The sequence below is a fragment of the Microtus ochrogaster genome, chromosome 21, assembly GCF_000317375.1.
Source record: "Microtus ochrogaster isolate Prairie Vole_2 chromosome 21, MicOch1.0, whole genome shotgun sequence".
NCBI lineage: Eukaryota > Metazoa > Chordata > Mammalia > Rodentia > Cricetidae > Microtus > Microtus ochrogaster.
In genome coordinates, this window is record NC_022022.1 from 38,503,088 (window position 1) to 38,515,538 (window position 12,451).

The 12,451-nt window shown below is 39.5% G+C and overlaps 2 protein-coding genes across 2 annotated transcripts in view; both read right to left on the bottom strand.

Moving 5' to 3' along the window:
* Positions 1 to 176, bottom strand: part of LOC101991468 (calcium-activated chloride channel regulator 3A-1-like) — a 12,215-nt gene extending 12,039 nt beyond the window's left edge. The window contains exon 1 of the mRNA XM_026783892.1: positions 159 to 176. Coding sequence (XP_026639693.1) covers positions 159 to 176 — 18 coding nt within the window. The remainder of the gene's footprint in view (positions 1 to 158) is intronic.
* Positions 177 to 239: 63 nt separating this feature from the next.
* The window catches only part of LOC113457211 (calcium-activated chloride channel regulator 3A-1-like), a 26,635-nt gene continuing 14,423 nt past the window's right edge, over positions 240 to 12,451 (bottom strand). Inside the window, 11 exon segments of the mRNA XM_026783893.1 lie at positions 240 to 271; positions 1,185 to 1,421; positions 1,961 to 2,128; positions 2,661 to 2,803; positions 2,805 to 2,929; positions 3,257 to 3,481; positions 3,843 to 3,943; positions 4,915 to 5,092; positions 5,442 to 5,675; positions 7,470 to 7,697; positions 11,565 to 11,742. Coding sequence (XP_026639694.1) covers positions 240 to 271; positions 1,185 to 1,421; positions 1,961 to 2,128; positions 2,661 to 2,803; positions 2,805 to 2,929; positions 3,257 to 3,481; positions 3,843 to 3,943; positions 4,915 to 5,092; positions 5,442 to 5,675; positions 7,470 to 7,697; positions 11,565 to 11,742 — 1,849 coding nt within the window.

Here is a 12,451-nt window from a genome sequence, read left to right on the forward strand (position 1 = left end):
GTGAGCATCTGTTGTGGCTTTTTATTACGTTGAGAGAAGGAGTAATGGGGTGGGGGTGGGGCACCCAGGGAAAGACAAGCGGAGAGCAGCTGAGGGTGAGTCACAGGGCGCAGAAGTGATGAGCACTAAGTACAGGTGTGCTCGGGACCCAGGCCGACCTCGACCGGCACCTTCATTTTACGACTGCCATCTTTCTCATCTCCGCTTTTAAAGTGTAAAACAGGACTTAGTCATTTGGTTTATTCAACGAAAGTTTTTGGCTGCTGGTATTCTGAAGTGAGATTTGTAAATGATAATGAGTGAACGGTGTTTGGAACACTTCAGTAAATAATTCACGGTGACTGGAACACAGCTGCTGGGAAGGGCAGGAGCAGCCTGCAGGAGCACTGAATTCCACACCGAGTTTAGAAATCCAATAGAGAAATTGACATAAAATATCTTAAGAATTGTGATCTGTTTGTCTATCTGCTTCTATGTATCTATCTATCTATCTATAACTAAAATTACAGTTTATCTCTAACATCTATCTATCTATCTATCTATCTATCTATCTATCTATCTATCTATCTATCTATCATCTATCTATCTATCTAATCTATCTATCTATCTGTAACTAAAATTACAGTTTATCTCTAACATCTATCTATCTATCTATCTATCTATCTATCTATCTATCTATCTATCTATCTATCTATCTATCATCTGTCATCTATCTGTCTGAGGTTACTTGTTTACCTATGTGTATTTTGTACTTAATTGATTTCTAAGAGTAGACTTTGTCCCAGAGAGCCCAATAGTGTTTGAAACTGAACAGTAATTGAATAAAATTGAGTAAAACCAGAAATGTTTAGAAAATTGTCTTTGTTTACAATAACAGAACCCAAGAGAATGGTGTTACTTAGTCTCCTCATTTAATTTAAAAATAGTTCAAACTGAGAGAGACAATTTGATAAAAAAAAAAATCCAAAAAAACCTGGGTTGAAAATTTAAAGTATTTAGACACAGATAATTTGGGTCAACTTGTATCCTTTGGGGTTTGAGTTTTTACATCTGAAGTAGGTGAGCAATGGGCTGTTGTAGCCACTCCATAAATGTTACCCAGAATTAAGATTTTGGGGAAGTTTAAGCCAGTGAAAGACAATGAATTTCTTTTAGAACATTTTAAAACTCAACACCTAGCTCACCTTTTCCTTTGTCGAGGACCTCGCCAGGGGCCGTCCAGGTGAGGTGGATATGATCTCCTTCAAACTTGGCCTCCAGATCTGTGACTTTACTGGGTGGGAACACATGAGTGTGGTTGCCACCGGGAGGCGCTCCAGACACGGTAAACGACCCTCCAGAGGTTAGTCTGCTGAAGTCTTCCACTGGAGCTTCTGTGGCTTCTGGAACCTCAGGTCTGGGTGGATTCAGCGTAATTTGACCTACACCCCGGCAACAACAACAAACAACAACAAATGACTTTCTATATTTTCATGTCTGTTCTTGTAGGTTGATCTTGCAGCGACTTGGTGCTAATGTTGATTAACAGAAGACATTGAGAAGTGACAGTGTGTAGGGAAAGAAAAGCTTGTTTTAACATCACTTTGAATTGGACGAGGGAACATTACAATTCTAGCTAAACTATATTTTAACCAATCTCTGTCTAATACTTGTCCGTAAATCTTTTGAGGACGCGAGTTGTGTTTTATCCATATTTGCAACTTCAGCCTCTAGCACTGAGACGGCATCATAGAAGATGCTGTGTGAAGCTTAGAAATGTAAACAGAACAACAAGATGGGTGTTAATAATTTGCAGAAATACAGTCTACGGGTCCACTGGACCTGAATTTGATTTTGAAGCATTCAGATGATTGATTACAAGAAATTATATCCTTGACTTTTCTGTAGTCGGTTATGTTTCTGATGCTTGTTGTGTTCTTTAGACCTAAACCACACATATTTCTGTTTGAGTGTTACTTACCATTTTCAATGTAGCCTGGTATATAGAGAGACTTGTTCGGTTGTTTTAAATGTAGTTTAGTGATGTGTTTTCTTGCCTGGGCCTTGACTTTTAGGCTGTATCTCCCATTCCCATGGTACTCTGTGAAGTATCTTGAGTAGATACCATCATTTTTGAGTGTATCAGCACCTTGGCATTGAAATGTAAGAATTAGTCATTTAGTAAGAACAATGACAGTTGTGACTGTGAGCACAGGTGATGTCGGTGACGTCACAGATAAGGGAGCACAGTTTCAGGTCCTTGAGTCCTAGGGTCAGACCATTTTGCATCCAAGCCTGTCTTGGTCACATGATAATCTCGCGGTTTTGGAATCATTCACAGTAGGATTCAGTCCTTTGATGGTGCCCATTTGCTTAATAATAGCTGTTCTTTATTTCATATAAGAAACTTATCCAAAGAAGAAAATAGAAAGAAAACAAAGTGCATTAAGACGCCGACAATGGAGATGGAGAAAAATTGGCCTCGAGTTCCTTCCACGGGTAAAGTTAAACAGCAAGGGCACTTTAAAGATGGCAGTGGTACTTACAGCCCTGCAGAGGTTTAACACATTACAAGTAGACTTCGCGCACATTGAAATTCAGTTCTTAAGCATACAGAGGAAGCATTGAGGGGAGCACAGTGAGAGAATTTTAAATTCAGTGTCGATGCCAGTTCCCATTACCTGCCCCGTTGTCCCACAGCTCCAGTGTGACTTGATGTCCATCTTCGGCTTCTATAATGGCCGTGACATTGGCTCCCAGAACAGGCAAGAACCCTTGGCTGACTCGGGCGTAAACAATCATCGGGCTAGGGTACCGTGCTGTCTTGACTCATGTGAGCAGTCGCGATGACCGGGAGCGTGGTAGGACTTTTTGCTCGAGTGGTCACTGTCACCGTTAGCAACTGAGATATGACATTCTTATTTAAGAGGCTGTAAGTCCATGTACCTGTCTGGAAAAAAAATATATTTTAAGAGCTTTGATAGTATTTTCTTACTCTGTGCTTAGGATATATAATTGCCTAGAAATCTAAAAAGAAGAATAATAATTACTTTTGTGATGATAGGAATGGAACAAGCTCAGGGTCTGCCGCAGCCTAAATAATGACTTTTAATATCTGAGTTTATAGACTAATAGCGTGAGAATGAATCCTTATGTGTTCCATTAAGCTTATTTTCGAGATGAATTATCTGGTACTGTTTTAGTATTGAGAACATACAAGGGGCCTTTCTTTTCTAACATAAATTGATAATTGATGAAAACCAAAGAACAGACTCACCTCTGCGATGCCTGGTATTCGAAGTCGAGCAGAGTATATATTTAGCTTATCTTCTCGGAAGTCTGAGGTTGTGTATTTTTTTCCTTTCGGATCATGAAGAATAATGTCTGGCTTTTGTGCCGTCCAGGTGACCACAAAGAAAGTGTCGTTGCCAACGGTGCTGTCCACCAGCACTGTACCATTTATCCGTCCCTTCCCTGCAATGGTCAAGGCTTTGCTCTCCAACTGTTAGAGAAATAAAAAAAAACAGACATGCTAAAACCTCAAATGTTGTTACTATGGAATTCTAAAATTTAGTTAGTTCAGTGTAATTTTAAGTTTCAAAAAATAATTAAATATATTTCAGTCAAATCATAGTTAAGGAATAAATTAAATTATTAAAATTACAAAGAGTAAAAATAATCTTGTAAGGAATAAAGGACTGTAAGAGATGAGGCACGTGTGAGCCATGGAAAAGCAACTTCGGTAGGGAAGTGCTTTCTCCGTACAATGAGACTGCTCTTAAGGAAGAGGTGTTAGAGAATAGTTAATAATTAGGATGATGGGCGTTCACTGCAACAGTTAGAAGACAAAGGGTTTTGCTGACCTGCAGAGCCTGCTGGGCGATGTTGCCACTCCTAGATGAAATCCCACTGAAAGCATCGATAAGGCCATTTATGTCTTCATTGGCATAAAAGCGAAGCCCTCCTAAAGGGGAGTTTTAAATGGGAAAACCCCATTTACTTTGTGCGGTCATTGATCTCTTTAACAGTCTATCTAAGATACGTAGCTTGTAGCGTCCCAGGCAGAATTCTAAAATTACTAAAACCTTGCTCAAAAGGAGTGTAATAAGAACAGAGGGAAATTTAAAGTATTGAAACATTTTTCTAATTGATCATCAGTCACCAGAAGGAAGTGCATGCTATCTTAGCAAAGTCCAAATAAAATATAAGACCACAGAAATTAGAAGCTAATGACTCGTTTTTTTAGTTGGATCAAAACCACATCAGTGATAATTCAATACTGACGGTTTAGAATGAAGTTAAGATTGATAAAGATAGATAATGGAGACATTAAGGAAGAGGGAGGTTACTTGCATGTAAGAAGCTAAGAAAGAATAGGTTGCGGGGGAGAAATGATTGCTTAGAATATGATATTCAATACATACTTGTAGAACTAATAAATATCAGCAAACCCACCAGCAAGATTACTGAAGTAGCCCGCACAAGGCTTAGAGTTCGTTAGGACCTGACAGAAATACTCCACGATGGGGTGAGTTCTGAATGGGGACCCAGTCAGGACTTAGGCAAATCACTTCTAGGCTTCCCTTTGCGCTTCCTTAGAATTGGGATGTCCAAACATCTGTTGTGGGCTCGAATGTGTTTTTAAACTGAGAAATAGTCGTGGATGCAGTTGAGAAACCATAGAGAAATAAAGTTCTGATTAGCGGTATTGGTTGAAATCAGGGGAAGAATGAACGATGACAGCGGATAATGGAGAACGTGAGAAGTCCGCAATGGAAGAGTGGGAGGGAGGAGAGAAGAACCCATGTGGGAAGAAGCAAAGATTAATTTTGAGACGGATTTTTTTTTTGAGCAGTTTTCAGTATATTGGAAAGAACATGTGTGGCAGAACAGACTACAGACGATTGCCAGTCCAAACTCTATTCTGAAGTGTACCGGTCATGTTTGACAGAGTCTCCAGTTCTTTGGCAGCGGAAGGCCCCAGGGCGATGGTGTGGATGATGGCACCACTGTGTTTGACCTCCTCAAAGCAGGAACTTATTTGATCATCTTCCCCATCTGTCAGCAATATGATCTCAGAACCGGAAGTCGTCTGGTTACTGGAGGTAATTGCCTGAACGGGAAAAGCCGCATTACTAATCACAGGAAAATAATTTCTGAATAAATGAAAAGCAAGAAGAAACTGCGGTTTAGTCCTGGGGGGAGTCGTTATATTTCTGCTTTAGAGTGAGCTGAAGAGAACCTTTGTGTTATGGTTCCAAGCCGCAGTCTTGGTTTGCCCCGTCTTCCAGCGGGACACAGAGGTGCCACAGAGAGCAGGAAAGGGTGCCGCTTTCTTCTCACAGATGACTGTTTTGATCAGGTTAGAATGTTATTAAATGAGGCGCCCAGGAACTCACGACCCTTGCTGAAAGTTAAAAATAGTCAATGGCAAGTGATAGTAATTAATTTTCTTTTTTAACCTCAAATCCTTTTCGGAGTCCGTTGCAAATTGAAGTTCCACCCCCAGCTTCTTGAGGCAGGTTTGCGCTGATCTCTAGATAGGAGCTCTCATTGATCATTCTTATTAGATTATTTTGGATTGTAGCAGTGCTATCAAATGTGACCATGCCAACCAAGGATTCCTTTTCAATAATTTGAATTAAATACAACTCTGCTGCTTGGTTCATTCGGATGAGCCGAGTGCCGTTGTTTCCCTGTAAGAAGAGAAACGATACATGAGCAGCTCTGGAGTCTCTCAACACCTTGTCAGATCGGTGACGGACAAAAGTCACCAAGGATCTTGATAATAATTCATTGGTGTATTTTAAAGTTTAGCTTCTTCATTTCATTAAAAAATAAAGTCGAAGAAAAAAAAACCAGTTTGGGGTTTTGACAGTTAGCGGTTAAGACTTCCCACCTGAATCTGAAGAGAAACAGGAGGAAGAATATGGGTCGGGAGAGGGGAGGAGAGGGTGGAGGAGAAACCTTGGTTGGGATGTAAAAACAAAAAGGTGAAGAAATAAAAACTCAAAAGAAAAGAGTCCTTCTGTTCTTGCAGAGGATCTGGGTTCTGCTCCCAGAGCCCTGATGTGGTTCACACGGACTGTGCCTCCACTTCCGGAGGATCAGATCCTCTTTTGGCCTCTGCAGACACGAGACACAGTGGCTCACATACACATATACACATAAACACATATACACATATACAGTGGCTCACACAAACATATACACATAAACACATATACACATATACAGTGGCTCACACATATATACACATGAAATAAAATAAATAAATCTTAAAACCACTAGTTATTTATAAAACTCTTACATTTTTTATCTAACAATCTATTAAATAATTATCTGAATGAAATATTTTTAAAAATGTATGTTTTAATAAATACCAAGTAGAAAAACATCAAAGATGTCCAACTATAGGGACTTGATTAAATTACATCATATATATGACATAATCATTAAATATGATGTATCTCTTTTTATTTTTTGCCATTTTCCTTTTATTGAAAATAAATTATTCTCCCATAAAATATATCTAGATTAGAGTTTCCCCTCCCTCTACTCCTCCCAGTTCCTCCCCCACCTCCTCTCTCCTCTGGATCCACTCCCTTTCTGTCTCTCCTTAGAAAAGTACAGGCTTCTAAGAGATAACAACCATACATGACAAAATAAAATATAATAGAATGAGGCAAAACTAGCAAAACTAAGATATTAAAGTTGGACATGGCAACCCCACAGGAGGAAAAGAGTCCCAAGAGCAGGCTCAAGAGGCTCAGCCATTCTCACTGTCAGGAGCCCCATAAAAACACTAGGCTAACAGCTATGTCTTATGTGCAGAGGACCTTGTGTGAACCCAAGCAGGCCCTGTGCTTGCTGCTTAGCAAGACTGACATACGATTAAAATCTTTCATAGAATCATTTTTACATGGGGAGTTTTAAATTCATGTTATAGAAACATACAAAACATAATTGCATTTTTTGAAGAAAAAGGTAAACATTAAGAATAAGAAAAGAATGAAGTGATATGTTTGATGGTGTAATCATGGATAATTTCCCTTTTTTTTCCCTTTCCTTACTTTTTTCTGAGACTAGATCTTGCTAGGTTGCCCAGGTTGGCTTAAAACCGACAGACACAGAGACGTTCCTGTTTCAGCCTCCTGAGTAGCTAAGATTAGGCAGGCACCATTTCACTTGACTTCATTTGTGTGTGTGTGTTCGCGTGCAATTAAATCTTTTTTAGTTAGAGCTAAAAGTTATGAGATAAAATTATCCATAATCTTATAACCTCCCTCTAATCATTTTTATCTCACTGTTTCATTGGCATAAACATATGCGTTTAGTTTATTAAAACTAAACTAAAATTAAATGATATTTATATTTTTAAAATATTTATATTTAACTTAAATACTTAATTTAAGGACTATTTATATTTTTAAAATATTTATATTTAACTTAAATACTTAATTTAAGGACTCCAGTAGAAAGTGTCTTACTTTGCTCATGCTTCCAGATTTGTCCAGCACCAAGCAGACCACTCGCTGTTTGGACTTCAGCAATGAAAACGTAGGTGGGGGCGGTGCTTCTACTCCTCCCATGGGCGGGGCATTCCGGAAATCAGCCGACTCCTCGATTACGTCCCACGTGCTTCTGCGGTTGCACATTTTATTTTGTAGGTTTGGGGCTTCCGTATTGTGGGTTTTTTCTGTGCAAAATTCAACCACCTGGGGGAAAAACAATTTAAATAGGATATTGTAAACACTTGTAAGGGATCACCTTCTTTTCCAGATACGAAGTTAGCCGCTGTGCATCCTGAACAGGATTTGTCTCCTGACGAGAATCACTTTGTTGTCAGACTTTTGGACACTGATTTTACAAGCCTGGAGTGGAGGCCAGGTGAAGCTGGACACACTCTGCTTTGGTCAGGTTTGTTTTTGGCATGTAATCCTCTCCGTCTTCATGCTTTGGCACATTATACTTGCCTCTTCCAACTCTAGTCTAAAAAGCATCCATTGGAAAGTTCTTGCTTCCAATTCAAGCACTAAGAGGCCCGGCCGTGCTTTGCTCCCCGGATCATAGGAGACTGGACAGATAGAAGCTGTTGTCTGCCCTTCAGAAGCATCAGCATTAGCTCTATCTCTTCCTACTTTGTATTAAAACTTTTCCTGGTATTTATATCTCTCTCATTAAACTGAATTCTTCAAAAACAGTTCATCTTATAATTATTTATTTCTAGCTTTTTATCACAGTGCTGGACTTGAAATTGATTGAAGGTCAAGGGAAAGAAATAATAGGTTGTTCAAAAATTTACATAATTTATCTCCTGGGTCTGAGTTTATGCTCTGAGTATATAGTATATTTAATCAATGCTATGATAATTAGAAATTACTATTATTTCAGATAAGATACATGTCTAACATACAATATTTTGTCTCCAAACAATGTCTTGTGTGATTAGCTTTCCTGTATATTTCAGGCACTTAGGCATCTCCTTATTATTCATGTACCTGGTAGGCAGTAGAAGTCACCTCTTGTCTTAGTCAGGGTTTCTATTGCTGTGAAGAGACACCATGACCATGGCAGCTCTTAGAAAAACATTTAATTGGGGCTGACTTATAGCAGTAGAGGTTTAGTCCACTGTCATCATGGCGCGACATGGTGGCTTGAAGGCAGAAATGGTGCTGGATAAGAAGCTGAGAGTTCTGCAGTCTTGATCTGAGGGCAATCGGAAGTGATCTGGGACCCTGGCTGTGGCCTGAGCATATCTGAGACCTCAGAAGCCCTCTCCGTGGTGACACACTTCCTCCAACCTACTCATACTAGGCTATATCTACTCCAACAAAGCCACACATTCTAATAGTGCCACTCCCTATGAGCTTATGGGGGCCAACTACATTCAAACCACCACCCCTCCTGCTAGTCAAGTGCCTTGGTGGTGGATGATGAGGAACCGGGGATGTGTGTTCTGAACACCCTCTTGAGGCACACAATTTCCTGTCTGTTTGGTTGTTAAATCTTTGTTGTCCCAGTTTCAGCCGAGAAGTTCCTCAGTCACGTGGCAAATACGCCCATGAGGCACATCCACTTAAAACCTGGGAAGACTATGGGGACGTAAGAGAGGCCTGGAAAGATGGTTAATAATATTGGCTGCTCTTGCAGAGGACCTTGCCTGGCACCCACATGGTGGTTCACGACTATCTGTAACACAGTCCCAGGGACTCTGACACCCTCTTCTGGAATCTGTGGGCACCAGGCACATGCGTGGTGAGAGGGAAAACACCTGTTCACATAAAATGAATACATTTTAAAAATTTTTAGAAGAAAATTTAAAGACTGAATTTCTACTTGGATTTTCATCATTCCCTAGGCTTCATAAGACTTTTAAACTTTATTAGAAACTATAGAGCTTTATAAACCTCTGCCTTGTAAATATTTGTTGCCAGCAATTTGCTTCTTTTAATGAACCGATCTTGCATTTTGGAGATATATTATTTTGATTAGTTGTTTTGAATACTTTCGTAAGTCTCATATTTTATATATTTCTACCTGTATAGAAACTTTTCTTCCCATCAACACTGGGATGCACAGCAAATAAATAAACATAAATACACAGTCTTCCCAGTAGCAGAAAACAAAGTAAACTGCTCATCTAACAAGAGATTGATATTCAGAATTTATGGTATTTGAGGGAAGAACTTGAGCAGTAAAGTCCACAAATAATCTGACTGAAAATCAGCAGATGATAAGAATAGACATTTAGAAGAACAGACCTACAAATGAATGATAGATATGTAAAAAAATTTAACACTGTTGTCAAGAAGTGTAGATTATAGCCACAGTGAAGGAAAAAAACCCATCTCCCTTTAGTTAGATGGCTATAATAAAAAAGCCAAATAAATGTTGAAGAGAATACTGGAAAGATAAACTTGCATTGTTGGTTAGGTATATGAATTAATTCTGTCATTTTTAGGGCAAACTATAGAAGTTTCTCCAAAACCTAAAATAGAAATACTAGAAGACCCAGAAATCCCATAACTGGGTATATATAGGAATCACTGTAAGGAAATCAGTATGTTACTCTTGTTGTATGGCCATCTTGGCTGTGCTTCTCAAAAAACAGAAATATAGTCAAGGTAAGTATCCATCAGTGGATGACTAGATAAATGAAATGTTGCATATATGGAACATTATGCCATAAAATGAATGAAGTACTATTATTTGTTACGCATTGATGATCCTTGGGGACACTGTGCTAGCTGAAATAAGCTAGACACAGGAAGACAAGTATTTTACTCATCTAAGAAAAGTTAATCTAATAGAAGTAGAATCCAGTATGAGTTCACTGCAGCTGTGCAGCGGAGTGAGAAGGGGAGATGAGAGAGTTGGTTACTAGGTGTAAAATTTCACCTAGAGAGCAGGAGTGGATTCAGTGTTTATACGGCGACCGTGTACCCAGTGGGTGATCACAGTTACCAAGATATGAGGATTTCGAATATTTGCAACACAAAACTTTGTGTTTGAGGTGATGAATGTGACAGTTAGTTCTAGATGACTATTACATATTGTATATCTCTACTGGGATATCACACTTTATTTATTATGTGTCTATTAAAATTAGTTATTTTTATCAATTAAAGACTAGGAGAGCAAAAGATGGGCTAATCCTGAGAAAGAGCCAAGTAGTTATTTTCCAATTATATTATAAATTTTATAATTAAAAATCTGTTTGTGTCTAGTTTGTGTCAAGCACTGTTAAGACATTGTTTATAATGGCCCTTATAAACCAACAACGATAACAATGCAGACCGTATATTTTAGTTTCCACTTAAAGATGAGAGAACAAGGGGTTAAAAAGATGGCTCAGCATAAAGAGCATAGAGGACCTGGGTTCAGTTCCCAGCACCCATGTGGTGGCTCACAACTGTCTGTAACTCCAGCACCAAGACACTGAATGACCATGGCCTCTGCAGGCTCCAGAAATCACACTGACCTTGTACACACCTACATAGATACACAGGCACACAGACACACACAATTAAAAACAAATCTTAAGAATAGATGAGAAATAAATCTCCGATTTATCAGTTTTCCCTCAATGACAGCGGAAGAATGGGTTTCTGTACTGAGATCGTCTGACTCCCAAACACCTTGTCACTCATCAGGCTGTAAGTTCAAAGATTTTTAGGTCGAGCTCAGTGAACTTGTTGCTATGACAATTTTATAACAGCAACGCTTTGTAAACATTTGATAAGCTTTAGCGAGAAGAAAATGGAAATTTTAGAATGTTGAAAGCTCCACTTGTTACTCTTGACACAAGATCAACAGACAGAAGCGAAGGGAGAGGTACTCTATGGCGGCATCATAAGGTTCCCTTGAGAAGAGTACCCTGCACACTTGAAGCAAAGGCACAGGCCACAGGCTGCTTCTAAGGAGCGGGATAATTCACAGACACATCACACACAGCCTGGAGAAGATTACCTTGAATCAGTCCTAATGTTAATTTTCTTCTGCCCTTCTGCAGTTAATTTCCCAAGGAGTCTTCTTCTTCTTTTTTTTTTTTTTTTTTGAGAAAATAAATAGGAAGTACTTACAGAACTGAGATTTTGCATGAACATTATGGATTCCGGAACAGTCTGGGATTTGTTTGGGATAAATTTACATTTGGGTTCATAGAGCCCTGTCTTTGAGTCTCGCCGGCATTTTCTTGTCACGCAGCTACCTCTCTGACATTCATCGACCACATTTTTGCCAGTAATACCAGTGGAGCATCTATGACAGAAAAATTAGATTACTGCCCTGGTTCTGGGTGTTGAAAGTCCAGGGCTTGTACATGCTAGGTCAACCCTCTGCCATGTGTCTATTTCTTCAGCCCCCATTTTTTTAATTCCTCCATTTTTTTTTTCAGTCGTGGAAGTCAAATCTAGGCAAGTCAACACCCTAAAATATCTCTCAGTGACAGCATCGTGTCACTTGGTCGTCGTGTTCCAAGAACTCCATTTTGACAAGAGTAGATAGAGGGCTTTCCCCATCCCTACCGTGCTTTACATGGAGTCAGCATTTTCATCCTTTACTGTTATTTTTTAGGTATGTGTATGTCTGGGATGTGTACTCATTGTGCGTGCGTACGTATGTGTGTGAGCGGAGGACAGAGTAGAGTCTTAGTGTAACCTTAGCGGTTATCCTCAGCCATCCAATTCGCCTCCGTTGAGACAGAGTCTTCTCGGCCTGGAACTCACCAGTTAGGCTAGACTGACTGGCCAGCAAGCCCCGAGGTCTTCCTTTCTCTCCCTCCCCAGTGCTGGGACTACAGACATGCACCGCCAGGCCAGCATGCTTGTGTGACTTCCGGGAATCAGTCTTAGTTTCTCACTAAGCAAATGCTTCATAGTCTGAGCCATATTCCCTGCTGAGAACCACACATTCAGTTCAGATTCCTTAAACATTCATTGCTTATTGATATGGTCAGTAAACCTATTGT